General features: G+C 41.3%; 1 protein-coding gene and 3 non-coding genes across 5 annotated transcripts in view; 1 reads left to right on the forward strand and 3 right to left on the reverse strand.

Annotated features, from left to right (window-relative positions):
- LOC147315182 (calpain-9) overlaps nt 1–14,170 on the reverse strand; it is a 33,620-nt gene that overhangs the window by 17,798 nt on the left and 1,652 nt on the right. For both annotated transcript variants that reach the window (XM_086262456.1, XM_086262455.1), the window contains exons 2-10: nt 8,628–8,697; nt 7,274–7,392; nt 7,045–7,178; nt 4,515–4,686; nt 4,304–4,375; nt 4,032–4,123; nt 3,446–3,520; nt 2,994–3,148; nt 855–1,012 (exon numbers count right to left, since the gene is read on the reverse strand). In XM_086262456.1, the coding sequence (XP_086118582.1) occupies nt 855–1,012; nt 2,994–3,148; nt 3,446–3,520; nt 4,032–4,123; nt 4,304–4,375; nt 4,515–4,686; nt 7,045–7,178; nt 7,274–7,392; nt 8,628–8,697 (1,047 nt within the window). The remainder of the gene's footprint in view (nt 1–854; nt 1,013–2,993; nt 3,149–3,445; nt 3,521–4,031; nt 4,124–4,303; nt 4,376–4,514; nt 4,687–7,044; nt 7,179–7,273; nt 7,393–8,627; nt 8,698–14,170) is intronic.
- Nucleotides 361–433, reverse strand: trnak-uuu (transfer RNA lysine (anticodon UUU)). Its single transcript has one exon. It is a non-coding gene; the product is annotated as a tRNA-Lys (tRNA).
- Nucleotides 2,663–2,735, forward strand: trnak-uuu (transfer RNA lysine (anticodon UUU)). The gene has a single exon. It is a non-coding gene; the product is annotated as a tRNA-Lys (tRNA).
- trnak-uuu (transfer RNA lysine (anticodon UUU)) lies at nt 11,482–11,554 on the reverse strand. Its single transcript has one exon. It is a non-coding gene; the product is annotated as a tRNA-Lys (tRNA).

Genomic DNA, 14,170 nt, shown 5'->3' on the forward strand with positions numbered 1-14,170 from the left:
CCACAGTTACTGCTTCAAGTACAGTTTAGAAAGACTTTAACAGCTTTTCAGACGCTTTCTGATCTAAACAGTTTAACCAAATATGTTCAGCTTTTATTGACGTCCTTTTAGGGGCAAGTCTCAACACCTAGCAGTCACCTTGGTAACACGTTTTGATATAAACTACTGATCACTGGGTCCCTTAACTTCTTCAGGTGAACGTTTCCAACTTTTGTTTTTAGCTACATATGACCCAGGAGTTAAGTGTTTGCTTAGTTAGCTGTTTGATATCTTTTCTGTTCAACCATCTTCAGATAAACTCAGTAAATCCATTGGTACAACAGGCCCTTTGACAGTGTTATAACAGATTAAAAGTAACATCGCCTGAACAGGGACTTGAACCCTGGACCCTCAGATTAAAAGTCTGATGCTCTACCGACTGAGCTATCCAGGCTCCTGACAAAAAAAGACCTGCTTTCCAACATATGGCCATAAACTAAGCAAGAGACATTTCCTCAAAATATCTGCTTGCACCTTCATACCGATGACATTTCAAATATAGTCAGTCTGACAGCCTCGCAGTCTGTAATCATTCTCCAAAGAAGCACCTTAATATGAATAAACAGCACATCGATTGAAATTTCAGAGGAATAAAACTATCTAATAAAACCGTCCATGTTCACTTTCTGCTCTGTGAAATAGCAGCTTCCAAGCTGAACTAAATATCGCAATAATACCTTCATATAGGAATAAAAATAATAGCAACTACTGCGCTATTCAGGAAGTCAGTCCAAAGAGAGAAGAGCCATTGGGCAGGACTTTTATCACGTTTATGCCTTTCATTTAAACACCAGACCCCGTGTGCGTGACTATACCGGGTATACGTGAAGGCCGATGGCTAGACTAATGCCTCTTCGTCTCTGGTGTTTCTGCATCAGAGCCAAAACGAAGGAGCAGGTCTTCTGAGCGCTGTCGGGGTTTTGGTCCGCCTTTGACAGAACAAAGTAGAACTGGGGGTTCTGATAGAACCAACCTGCACACACACAAACACACTGTTAGTTTTCCTATCGTGTGTAACTTTTAACATTTCTTTTCATAATTCATTTTTTTCATGTTCCAAGCTGGACCTGATTTAACTGCCTCCAAATGTGCAATTTATTGGTCCTCTGTCCAAAGATCTTTAAACAGAAGCTAACAGACCTAGAACAGGATCACGGGAAGCCCAGTTACCCAAAACCAGACTCCATGCGTGTGATCTGTGTGGCTATATTCCTAACTGTTTACCTGGCAGTGTCTGATATCAAAACTTGGTCTACCTGTAAAACTGCAGCTCTGTTATTAAAGACTGTACAAATAAGCTCGTCTCAGCTTGTTGAGTTACAGAATCCTTCATAAACATTATACAGTCAGAGATCTCAAACAAAAGCACAAGGATTATTTCTGAGTGCTGCACGTCAAATGTAATATATTACATAATGTACAAGTGAAACAAAGACTGTCACATAAAATTAAAGAAAAAAAACTGCATCTGGGAACAGACAGACAGGCGTGTCAGAGACCTGTGCTGCACAGAGGGATTAGAGGGGAAACTTCAGGTTTAACTCTCATTGTTCACAGTTACAAAGGTGCTTCACTTCTTACATCTTGATAATTTATGCTCGAGACTGGAACGAAATACACTGCCGGTCAAAAGTTTGAGAACACCCCGATTTTTCCAGCAATTATGCCGTTTAATGTCTGATTGCACTCTGAAATGAAAGCATAGTACAAATAAGCAATTTGAGTTCAAAAAGAAATCATGGAATCAATTCATAGACCAAAATGTATTCTAACCTTTAAGTAGCCACCAGATATAACAGCTGAACACACCCGTAGCTTTCTTTCTACAATAGAAATCAATCTGTTTGTTGCAGAAGTTCCCATAAATGTGGACCTTGTAGGTTGCTTTGCTTTCACTCTTCTGTCCAGTTCATCCCAAACCAGCTCGATGAGGTTTAAGTATGGAGGACTGTGCTGGACACTCCGTGTTTTCAAGTAGTTCTGGCATAGCTTGGATTATGTTTTGGGTCATTATCCTGCTGTAGGATGAACCCCTGACCAACTAGGTGCATACCAGAGGGTACTGCATGGCGCTGCAGAATGCTGTGGTAGCCGTTTTGGTTCAGGGTGCCTCTCACAGCGGTGTTTCATGGCCCAGGCAAGTCTCTTTGTCTTATTCTGTAAAAAGCCCTTTTTGTATAATTCTGAAATTCCTTTTTTTAGTTTTGGGTAACCTTACCTTTTTTAAATCTCTGGCAGTTCACCACTTACCTTTGTGCCATTTCAAGCTATTCGTTGGGCTTGAACAACTTGAATTACATTAGATAACTGGAAAAATTGGGGTGTTCTAAAACTTTGGACTAGTATTGTATTTTCTAGACAACAAGAAAAAAAACTGCACCTACTGAAAAATTGTGCAGAAAAGAGTGTGACCATTTCTGGAAGATGCCTGAGGAATCTGTCCACAGGCAGCAGGAGGCGCTAAAGTTTTGGTCTTTCCCTGGTGAGCATCAGTTAAAATTGACTCTCAGGAGAGACTGTATTCCTACTCCTTTGTGTCGGCTGCAAGAAATATTAAAACATTGTTCTTGTATTTTTCGTCATATTTGATGCTAAAATCAGAGTGCACTACACAACATTCAGAGCCTGGATAGCTCAGTCGGTAGAGCATCAGACTTTTAATCTGAGGGTCCAGGGTTCAAGTCCCTGTTCAGGCGTGGCTCTTTTAAAGACTCTCTGTTCACTGCCAGCAAGCGCAAAGATTAAGGCTAATAGTGACTAATTAACACATGAAACTAACTGTTCGCCTGATTGGCCCCTACTCTTAAATTCAGTTGTGATAGTTGAGGTGAACTTCTGTCTAGTTTTAAATATCCCAGCTTTATCTCCAGTTTTAAAACCAGCTGCTGGGCTTGTGCGGTTCAGAGTTAAGAGTGAGGCACAAAACATTTGACACACGTCATCACCCGTCTTACCTCCTTGAGGAGAGCCTCCTGCTGTGATATTCGGCGCCCAGTTGCCATGATGCATAATGCAGCTCAAAGGCAACATGCCTGATTCACTGAGAGCCTCCGTCAGGTGACAGACCTCCATCACCTCGAAGTTCTGTCGGAAGTCCGACACCGACATCCTGCCAGAGAGAGAGAGGAACAGGGCGACTGGTCAAACAGATTTCCTTCGTCTGTAAATACTTAATGTGTTTGAATAGCATTGGCACATCCAAGTTCAAAAACAAAGACACATTTGGTTTCTTCACTGCAATCATCTCATCTGCTCTGTTTGGAAATATTGGTGTCGTTTTAATCATCGTTGTCACCGTTTCATTCATCCCTGCTGAGTATCTACCCTGTAATGAGCAGGAACAGCCACAGGGGGGCCCCATAAAAGTTGTGTGACAGTCGCTGGTATGACATTACGATAAACTCACCAGAACTCTCCGTCCTCCTGTCTGACTCTGCCGAGTCGTTTCTGCTCCTCGATGCTCACCGTTTTCCACTCTTGACTGCAAACACAGGTTTGTAAACGTGCTGTAAATGTGTGAAGTATGTACTCAAGAAGGGGAGTTAGTAAGGTGACATTTTGGTTTGTATGTGACCTCATGGATTCAGATTAAAGAGGCAGTAAATTGAGCTATGAGATCAGTGCAAACGCATCAATTATTTTAAGATTATTTAACTATTTTTTCCAATTTTCTCACAGCCTTAAGATGTTGTTATGTTATTTTCTGTGTTTTTGTACTTCCCTTTGTTCAGTGTCTTTTTTTTCACAAGACACTCAATTTTAATCTCACATTTGACTTTAGACAACAGTAATAAAAACCACGAACCACAAGAAACTGTGATCTGTGCTCTGCACGATGGCCCACGATTACTGCGATTAGCCCATTCACTCCCCTCACTTCCTCCTATGCATTACCAGCTACTTCTTCTTCTGATGCCATTTTTGAGTTGACTGAAAGGATTTAAATTTAGAGTAAGTTTTATTCAGCACTGCTCATTGGATGATCTTCATACCCTTTGAAGTCACTCCAGGGCCCCTCCCACTCTGTGTTGCCCCAAGGGTTGAGGATTCGCACCAGATATTCAGTGCCGAGTGTCGTCCTCACCTGGCAGGAGAGGAGGCAAATCAGGTGAGAGTGCAGTGAAGAGCAGCTGTGAGTCATTTAGATTTCTACTTAAGATACAGAAACACTGCATTTAATTTGTCCTGCTTTTGAGATTCACATCTGTATTTATGTGTAATTAGGACTTATGAACATTTCTTGGCCGTGTTCAGTGACAGTTACCTTATCCACTGCAGTCAGAGCGTAGGCATGTCTAAACATGATTCCCAGTTCATTCCTGTGCTCCAGAGGACCCTGGAGGGGGGAAAAGCCAACCAACCACAGTGAGGACAGAAGGAAAACAAACAATATGACTCATAAATGAGTGCAGGAACGCCTCCGTGTTTCCCAACAGGTTCAGATCTAAATCATCCCTCACAGGTTCTTACGGTACCTGGCAGTTGGCACAGTTGATGAGTGCTCCTCTGACCAGCAGGTGTCTGAGGAAGGTCGGCAAGTCTCTGGGAAGTGAGGCCACCTGTAAAACCTCTGTCACCCCGCCCGTCATATCCACCATGGCCTCATGAGGGAAGCCCATGTCCAGAGCTCGGTAGCCACCCTTCAACCTGAGACAGAAAGGGAAATATCAGAGGTTTTCTGAACGGTTTTCTAAAGATCTCCTGAATTTGTCTTTCTAACTGAACTCTGACTAACAAATCTGCCCAGGAAAGGTTTGAACAATGGGACATTTAATGTTTGAGATATTATTATTATCCTTATCATTGTTATGCCCACTTTTTCACTCACTTATCAACTACTTGTTCTTAAAGTGTGAAGAACAGATGCTCAAATTATCCACAATACTCTGAGTAGGAACAGACGCTGAAATTTAGAATCTTTTAAAACACAGAAACTGGCTGTTAGTTACTATTTAGCCATTTCAGCATGTTTACATGGTTATTTGTTCTATCATTTCTCTTGCTGCTATATAGTCATATTTATTTTTTTCCATATAAATGCAACAAAATCTGGAAAATGTTCACTCCGCATGGCACTATGTAAAAAAAACAACATATTTTTTATTTCCTCTAAATTCAGTTTTCAGCATCAGCAGCATGGGATATAACATCACACACAGGAACAGAAATAAGCACCCGTACCCTTCATGTTTTGTCTTGTATCTGATAATTCACTGGAGAAAACTTCAAAAAGTATATCTCCAAAAGTTGATTCTGTTCATCTGGACGTAGCGTACCTGTGATTGCAGCCATTCCCCAACTCTCTGTGAATGGGACTCATGGCTATTGATCAGTGGTTGTTGATCAATGGTCATGAGAATTTGCATAATTAAGATTAAGAAACTGACCTCCCAGCCCATTGTTCCTTCAGTGTGCTGGTTTCAGTCATTATGCAAATGCACTGTTTATAAGATTTGGGGAAACTTGCAGTCAGCTGAGACTGAAGAAGTCACCTGGATGAGTGACGAAACGTTTCTCCCATAAAACGCTACGTCCACAGAATCAGCTTTTGGAGATTTACTTTCCTGGATGATTGAGAATGCATCAAGACGTTCAAAAAGTATAGTTTGGGTGATTCTTCAAGCGTCATATCTAGGGATGGGTATCGAAAACCGGTTCTTGTTGAGAACCGGTTCCCACTGTTTCAATTCCTTGGAAGTGTTTGCCATTTTTGCAAAAGATTCCCTTATCAATTCCAGTTGCCCCGAATGACGTCACCATGTTGCGGAGCGTCATTTACCTGGCAGGAAACACGGTGGCTCAAACGCTCAAAAGTTTGGTTATACTTTACGAGAACGGATGACAACAGGGCAACTTGCAATACTTGCAAAGTAGATACTTCATTTAAGGGAGGAAACACTGCGAATATGCAAAAGCATTTGCTCACAAAACACACGATAACCTTAAATGAATGTCGTGTTTTTAATTCTGGACTCGTGACTCTCAACCCAGCAGCAGCGGTAACGTTTGCACGTCCTCTCCCGTTAATGCGGCAGGTAAATAATCAACTAACAGTGCATATTATGTTAGCGCGATCTGCCTTATTACAAAACCTGCCATTACTGTGCATTTAGGTGACCATGATGAGACAGACAGAGTCTGGCTCAGATGCTGCCAGTTCTCGCTGCAGTCGACTGGTAGCGTCTCCTTTCAGGCCAGGATAGACTAATGTCACCGAGCAGTGACTCAGTTTGTGGTCAAAGGCTTGAACCCATTTGCCACAGCAGATGATTTTTGGTAAGTGAATGTGTTTAATTGTAGGCAGGGACATTACTGGATATTCATGTGTTATTGCTACAGAAGAATATTTATTTTATTATTTTACATTTACAATTATTTTTCCTGGGGACCCCGTGATCCATTGAAGAGCCGTAGGCTGGATCTCTTAAGATCTCACTGTTGGGTTTGTAAGGCCATGTTACTCCTAAATTTCTTTCTTGTTCAAAGAGAAGATATAAAACAAAGTTCTAAGCTAATCGACCTTAGTGTTCTCCTTTTTTAAAAAGAATCGATAAAGAATCGAATCGTTAAACAGAATCGAAAATGGAATCGGAATCGTGAAAATCTTATCAATACCCATCCCTAATCATATCACCGTGTGGGATAGGTGGCAGCTTACAGCATATGAACGCTCTCCCTTTTTATTAACATTACGACACCAGGCTGATCTTCTAGCAGTGATTCGTTCTGAGCAGAAAAACACATGCTGTCATGTCATTATCTCCTATACTTATGAAGGGCTCAGAAATGGTGGGAAAACTCGAACTTGAAAGACCTGGAATTCAGGAAAGATTCATAGTATGATGCTAAAATTTTGGATAAAATTAAGGGGTTTAGGTGAAACGTATGGATATGGAATATGGATTTGGGGTTATGTAACAGGCAAAAGAAGACCAAATGTCTATCAGAGAGGCTGAAATGTGCAGTGAGACATGAACACCTAGACAGCGGCTGACTGGGACTCACTTGGCGTAGGCTTTCTCCAGCAGGGCGCTCCAGAACTCTTGTCTTTCTGGGGAGCTGAGGAAGATCAGATTGTTGTCCACAGTGGGCAGCAGGTCATCGATCCGTACCTCCTCCCACTGACCATACTGCCAGAACTACACAGCGAGAGAAAGAGAGAGAGAATATCATCTGATTTAGGCTGAGAATTCACTTGAAGAAGATAACTGCATATTAAACAGAGCTTTTGTACCCTGAAAGTGAAGCAACCACTGTATCCATCTTGGAAGCTCTGGCCCAGAGGCACAACCTTCTTGAGCAGCGATTGATTCATGGAGAGAGACGCTATAGCCGAAAGTAACCAGCAGTCACCTGGAAAAGAATGAAGTAGGTCATGACATCATTTAAAGCTTCAGTGCACAATGCTGGATGGTCCTCTTTCCATTTTAAATCACTTCAAGCTGTGCACCATCTTTCACCTACAGTCTCCATTAAACCTTTATGTGCTGGGTGTAACAGCTATTCAACGCTGACATACAGCATCTACAGAGAGCTGTTTGCACTGTTGTATTTGAGGAAGGAGGAACATGTTTAACCTGGTCTTCAGGGTGTGACACAGACCCACCTGTGTGGAAGGAACAGAAAAGACCTGAGGTTCTCAATCTGATGTAGCTACTGTATACGATTTGTTTTGTCCTTGATGCCACTCAGCTCAGTTAATTTTACCCAGTCACCAGTGCAAGTACTGCAACAGAGATATACACAGTTTCAATGGCCCTGAACTCTTTCCAGGGTGCACCCCTCCCACCCTCCAAAGTGACCCAGTGTCAGCTGGGAGAGGTTCCAGCATCTCTTTGATCTTCTCTACGTTTAAGACTAGTCTTAAAACTTGGTTTGAGGGTGTAGGCTGCTGGAGGATTCCTTTTTTTAGTCACATTTTCCACTTATTATGTGTTTATACACATAATCTTCCAGCAGAACAGCCTGGTTTTGCTGGAGGATTCTTCCTGCTAAAAGGGAGTTTTTCCTTCCCACTGTCGCCAAAGCTCTTGCTCATAGGGGGTCGAGTGTTTGTTGGAGTTCTCTGCTGTGTTATTGTAGTGAGTTTTTACCTTACAATATAAAGTGCCTTGAGGCAACTGTTATTGTGATTTGGTACTATATAAATAAAATTAAACTGAACTGAATTGAATCAGGACAATAGTATCAACATCAGCACGAGGTTGTTTATCCAGACTGGATCTGTGCTGTGTCTTTATCCGACTCCTGCCCTCCCTCCTGTCAAAAACAGACTTAGCATTTCTAGGAGGCCTGTAAAACACGCTGCAGGGCATTTCCTGGAATCAGTAGTGCTATGTTGAATGGGTGGGGCCAGCTCTGGTGACCACATCAGTGCACTCCTGGGGTTCAAGGGCTGTCAGAAATAAGCTGCTATAGCTTATTTCTGACAGTGGGCAAAGCGAAGGATTAGACTGAACAGCAAATCATGCAAAGCTGCTCTGGTGGAGTCCAAGAATGAAAAGGTGGTGGAAATGAGCAGAATAGGTCCACTTGAACTGAAAATACTTAGCTTATACCACCGAGTAGTACAGGAGATCTCTACTTACTGAGTTTCCCCTGGCGAACATCCAGCCTCGTTGCGCCATCTACTATGAACTGAGGTGATGAACAGAGTTCCTGGAAACAGAGCAATGATTGGTTGAAACAAAGACAAGAAAGAGCAGGAAGATGAACGCAAATAAACTTGATCTGACTTGTCTGCAGAGCCAAAGGGAGAGGCAGATAAAAGTTCATCCATCAGAACATTGTGGCACAAACTTGGAACACTGCTGGATGTGTGACTCCGAGTCAGACAGGAAGACTGACATTAGTTTCACCAATGTTCAGTGTTTATCATGATAGAATTTTTGAAGGTGCATAAATAAAATGTATCAAATTTTTATAAATAATGATCATTCGTGTGACAATTACAAAGTAACTGAGATAAGATAAGAAGCAACTTGTATTATAACCTGAGATCTATGACGTCCCCACAACTTCCTCTAGTGGCGACTCGAGTCATTCCGCATACTTGGACTTGCTCAGATTGCAAAGAGTTATGACTTATTATCAGTACAAACACTTTGAAAAACTGTCTGTGTATTCACCAGCATATGCAGTCTTCAAAAATGTGTGTGGCACCAACGTTTGCTACGTTTACACTTATCTAGGTTGCACATAGTTAACAGATATGAGAGAATCCCCCCTGATTATGACATTAATGGTGAAATCAGTGAAAAAAAAACTATGGGCACCTTTTTATGAGTGAAAGCTATAGAGCACCGTGTTCTTGAAGTAACCTGTGTGGTACAACACAGCAAAGACAGCATACTTTACATTTTTAAACCCCAAAGCATGAACAGGAACTTGAACCCAGGATCAAAAGGCTGATGCTTTTCTACAGAGCTGCTCAGGCTCTAATGGTTAGTGGAACAGTTCAAATTCTTACCTAAAAATGTGGATATTAGCAGTTGAAATGATTAGCTGTTAATGTAACTACGTGTTGGCTTTGATATCAAGAGCTAACGATATGAGATAAATGTGTGGATAATATACTCATTTCTAATCCTGTCCATCCTGCTCACTCCCAGTCAAAATCTTAAAAGCTTCAGCTCAGCTTCTCGTTTCATGACTGTCACCTTCTTCAAACCATTCCTCACAGCAGGTCTCACTGGCATCTTTGAAACCTTCCCTTTGACTCTTGCTGCTATCATACTGTTACGAATCACCCCCACTCATCTTCTCCCACTCCACCCTGTCTGCACTCTCTTCTTGTGCTGTATGCATTGCTTTGGATGGCTGACTCATCTTCACTACCTCTGATCTTTGCAGCTTCACTCTTACATCTCATTCATACACAGGAATTCTGTTGTTTCTACTGAGCTAACCTCCATCTCCCATACACCTGCCCTCTACTCTTACTACATAGAATTTTTTTAAACACTTATAGCATTCATTTTTTTAATGTGCAAAACCTTCTAATCTTACATGCACTTGTATGTTGTATTTGTTTGTTTGTTTGTTTTTTACTTTTTGCATGATGGGAATAAAATTAAAAGTGCTTTAAAAGTAAACTTGACTTAATTGAGTAACATTATGTGTCTAATCCATATGTCTGTGGTAAAGAGTCCACAGTTACAGGATTTCTTTGGATTTCCTGGACAGTGAGGTGTCAAACTACGATGGTGAACACACGAGTGACAAGCGTCTCTGAGGTAAGTACTCAGAGGTTAGATTTAGGAGGGAGCGATGCAGGATTTATGGCCTCATTCTGTCAACACTGGCTTAATGCAGCGTAAGAGGAAGGACAACTCTCTTTGTGATGGTGTTCCTGTGACATGTGTCCTTCTCCCTAAATCAGTGTGTGTTGTACTAATTCACAGCCTGCCCATTCAGAAATGTCTGCCTTTAACTGTCTTCTTTAGTTTGCATCAGTCTATACAGGTTATAGGATTTTGTAAACAGACACATCGAACTTCACACTGCTGAACAGTTTTCTTGGTATTTAGATGCAAACAGCGATAAATGAAAGAGACATGTTGCAGCTGTGGATGACGCACTCCAGGAAGTTTGCTAACGTACCGTTTGCTGTTATATTAGCCTACACTTCAGGTTACACTGAATACATAGAATATGAAGATGAGTAATACCTGAAGGAAAAGTTCACTTTATATCCTATTTCAAATATTTAACATTTATGGATTCAGCTTTGTTTTATTCTTGCAAACACTGGATCAGACTTTAAACCTCTGTCCTTTTACCTCTGTGGTGCTTCCAGCTCTTCCTGTTTGGACCAAAGACAAAGAACTTCTGACATTTTTCTTTTCACTGCCATCTGAAGTCTTTTGAGTCACAGAAAGCAAGTTTGTGCCCACTGCATCCTGCGTGCTCCATTCAGGCAGTAAGCCTTGTGTAGATACAGTTTGTACAATAACAGTCAGTACAGACTCCGTGATCTATCTATAGGAACTCAGTGACTCAATCTTAATGAATACTACACTGCTTTAAACATGAAAACCTAAATAAAATCTATTTCTAGACATGGAACACACCCAGAAACTGGCCAAAGGGAATGTTTTTAGGTGAACAAGTTTTAATGTGTCAAGAGCGTTTCCATGATACTCTGAAAGAAGTGCCTCCAGTTAAGGCAAAGCTTGGTGTGATGCTATACACCTGAATTATACCTCTGTGTCAGATCTACTTTGTAACTTATGCCACAACCGGAACTCAATTTTAATGCAATGCTGCAAAAATGTAACTACGGGTCGATGTTTGTCCTAAAGACTTGAATGACACAGGAGTTAAGTGTTTGCTTAGTTAGCTGTTTGATATCTTTTCTGTTCAACCATCTTCAGATAAACTCAGTAAATCCATTGGTACAACAGGCCCTTTGACAGTGTTATAACAGATTAAAAGCAACATCGCCTGAACAGGGACTTGAACCCTGGACCCTCAGATTAAAAGTCTGATGCTCTACCGACTGAGCTATCCAGGCTCCCGCAAGGAGGGGAAATCTCTCTATCGTCAAACTGAACTTCAGCCAGCGTGGTACATGCAAAACCTCTCAATCAGTCACTGAGATGATGTGATTATCTCATCAGTGTCAATCATTAGAACCATGAAGCTCTACGATCTGAGTTATAAAACCATGAAACAAGAAGTTACATGCTCAAAATTAGTACTCTGCATGTGAAGACAGAAATGTGAGCCATCAGCCGAACTTTAACGAGCGCCTTAACCGGTGTAACGTGCACATGCGTGTTATTTTGTTTTATCTTACATATATTAGCAAATATAAAACAAACCTGTCAAACTATAGTATATACCGTACATTATATTCTATTAAAGCAAGTGAACAGAAAGGCTGCATTCTTTGTTTCCTGTTCAGATACCTAAGTTGCATATTTTACATATTTAGCCAACACAGAGTTTAGCAGCAGATTTAATCTCACCCACCCTGCATCCTGCCCAGCCCTCAAGTCAGAAAGAAGAGAAGCAAAGCGAGCGGATGCAGGATAATACAGAACTAAAGGACAACACTGAGCCTTGTCTTTGTTTCCCTCCTGTTGCCCTGCAGGGTTTGGGTTGCCTTCATTTTATCTCTGTGGAGCCTTTCTGAAACACACCCTTGCAAATATGACTCTGTCACGCACTGATTGTAACTCTCCAGTTGACCAACTCGGACACTACAGGGCAAAAAAACCACTGGTTCACATCTGGCACAAGGCTGTAACTGGTAACAGTGATTCACAGAGATCCACCAGAATTTAGATTTTTACCAGGTGAGTTTTTAATGTTAAAGGTAAAAGAAAGCCACAGAGACTCAGAGAAACAAAATAACGACTTAAATAAGTGTGAAATTAAGTGTAATTTGAAACTGCAATTCGACCCGCTGAGTGGAATCGTCCTGTTATAACATGTGGTGTTAGTTATTGTCCATCTGCCTTTACCTGGTATTTAAAAAACCATCCAGGTGTTCTCAAAGTGACCTCAGCTGCTCTTAAAAGTATTTTAATCAGTATAAATACAGCCTTTATTGTGTAAATGTGACTGTTACTCTGTAATGATAATTACAGCATCACACACAGTACTGGTCACAGGGGGAAATGAGGTCCTGAAGCTGGGTGCATTAAACAACCTGGCACTTAACATCACCAAGACCAAGGAACTCATCCTGGACTTCAGGCGGAAGAGAGCTGCCCCTGCCCCTCTGCACATCAACGGTGAATTTGTAGAGCGAGTGGAATCCTTCAAACTCCTTGGTGTCCACATCTCTGCAGACCTCTCCTGGTCAGTCAACGCCACGGTGCTAGTCAAGAAGGCCCAAGCAGTGGCTACACTTCTAAGGGTGCTCAGGAAGGAGCAACTAAACACCCCACTGCTGGTGACCTTCTATAGATCCACCATCGAGAGCCTGCTGACCTATGCAGTGACAGTGTGGCACGCCAGCTGCACAGAGGCAGGCAGGAAGAGATTACAGAGGGTGGTAAACGTAGCAAAAAAAATCAGTGGCTGTCCCCTGCCCTCTTTGTCTGCCATCTATAACTCCCATTGTCTCAGCAGGGCCAGAAACATCTTGAAGGACATCAGCCACCCCGGTTACCATCTTTTTAACCTACTCCCCTCTGGCAGGTGCTTCAGATCCATACGGGCCAGAACAAACAGACTCGGGGATAGCTTCTTCCCCAAAGCCATCACCATACTCAACTCAAAACATGCACAAAACTAATTTGCACTGACTGTATCATCATTCTCTGGCTGTCTGTCTGTGTCACCCAGTGCAGTGTATTTATATTAAGTGTATAGTTATATTATTGTATTTTTTTTTATAATGTGTTAAGCACATGTGCACCTTTATGGAGCCGTTTTAAATCTCATTATACCAGTATAATGACAATAAAGGCTTTCACTTCACTTCCTAACTTAACCCATGGAGCTCTGTGGGAGTTTATTTTGAAGCTTTGTAATATTGTGTGTTTTACTGTATTTCAACTCTTTTATTCACAATATCGCATCAAAAACATGAAACTTTTTAACAGTCTAACAGATGTCTAGAAAAAAAGGAATAAATCATTACGTTCAGCTTTTTCATCCTCGCCAAAGGAGGAACGCTTTCTCAATATACCATTTTTTTTTACTGTATGTATATATTTACATATTTAAAAGTTAATAAGTAAAACATTTGTGGTGCAGCACAACAGATAAAAATTCACATGCAAAACACGCGAAGATCCCAGATATGAAACTCTAAAGTCAAAATGTGCACAATGATGTAAAATGTTAAAAGATTATCCTTCTGTTTCTCTGTGGTGGCAGGAGCAAAGGAGTTTTACTAGGGCTGGGTATCGTCACTGATTTCTAGAATCGATTCAATTCCGATTCACAAGGTCCCGAATCGATTCGATCCACGATTCGATTTAATTCGATTCGATTCAATTTAAATCTGGGAAATTTTGACAGTCAGAAATATAATTCAGATCAGTACATTTACATATTTTTGTATCTATAAAAAGGAAGCTGACACTCGCAAGACTTTATCCAAGCTGTGAGCATCACAGCAGATGCCTTTGTGTCAAAGTAGCTGAAGATAAAACACAGAAAAACATGTAGG

The sequence above is a fragment of the Aulonocara sp. 'chitande type north' Nkhata Bay genome, linkage group LG14 (genome assembly GCF_057382095.1).
Source record: "Aulonocara sp. 'chitande type north' Nkhata Bay isolate Kocher_YH1m ecotype deep benthic linkage group LG14, A_spYH_male_GT1.1, whole genome shotgun sequence".
Taxonomy (NCBI): Eukaryota; Metazoa; Chordata; class Actinopteri; order Cichliformes; family Cichlidae; genus Aulonocara; species Aulonocara sp. 'chitande type north' Nkhata Bay.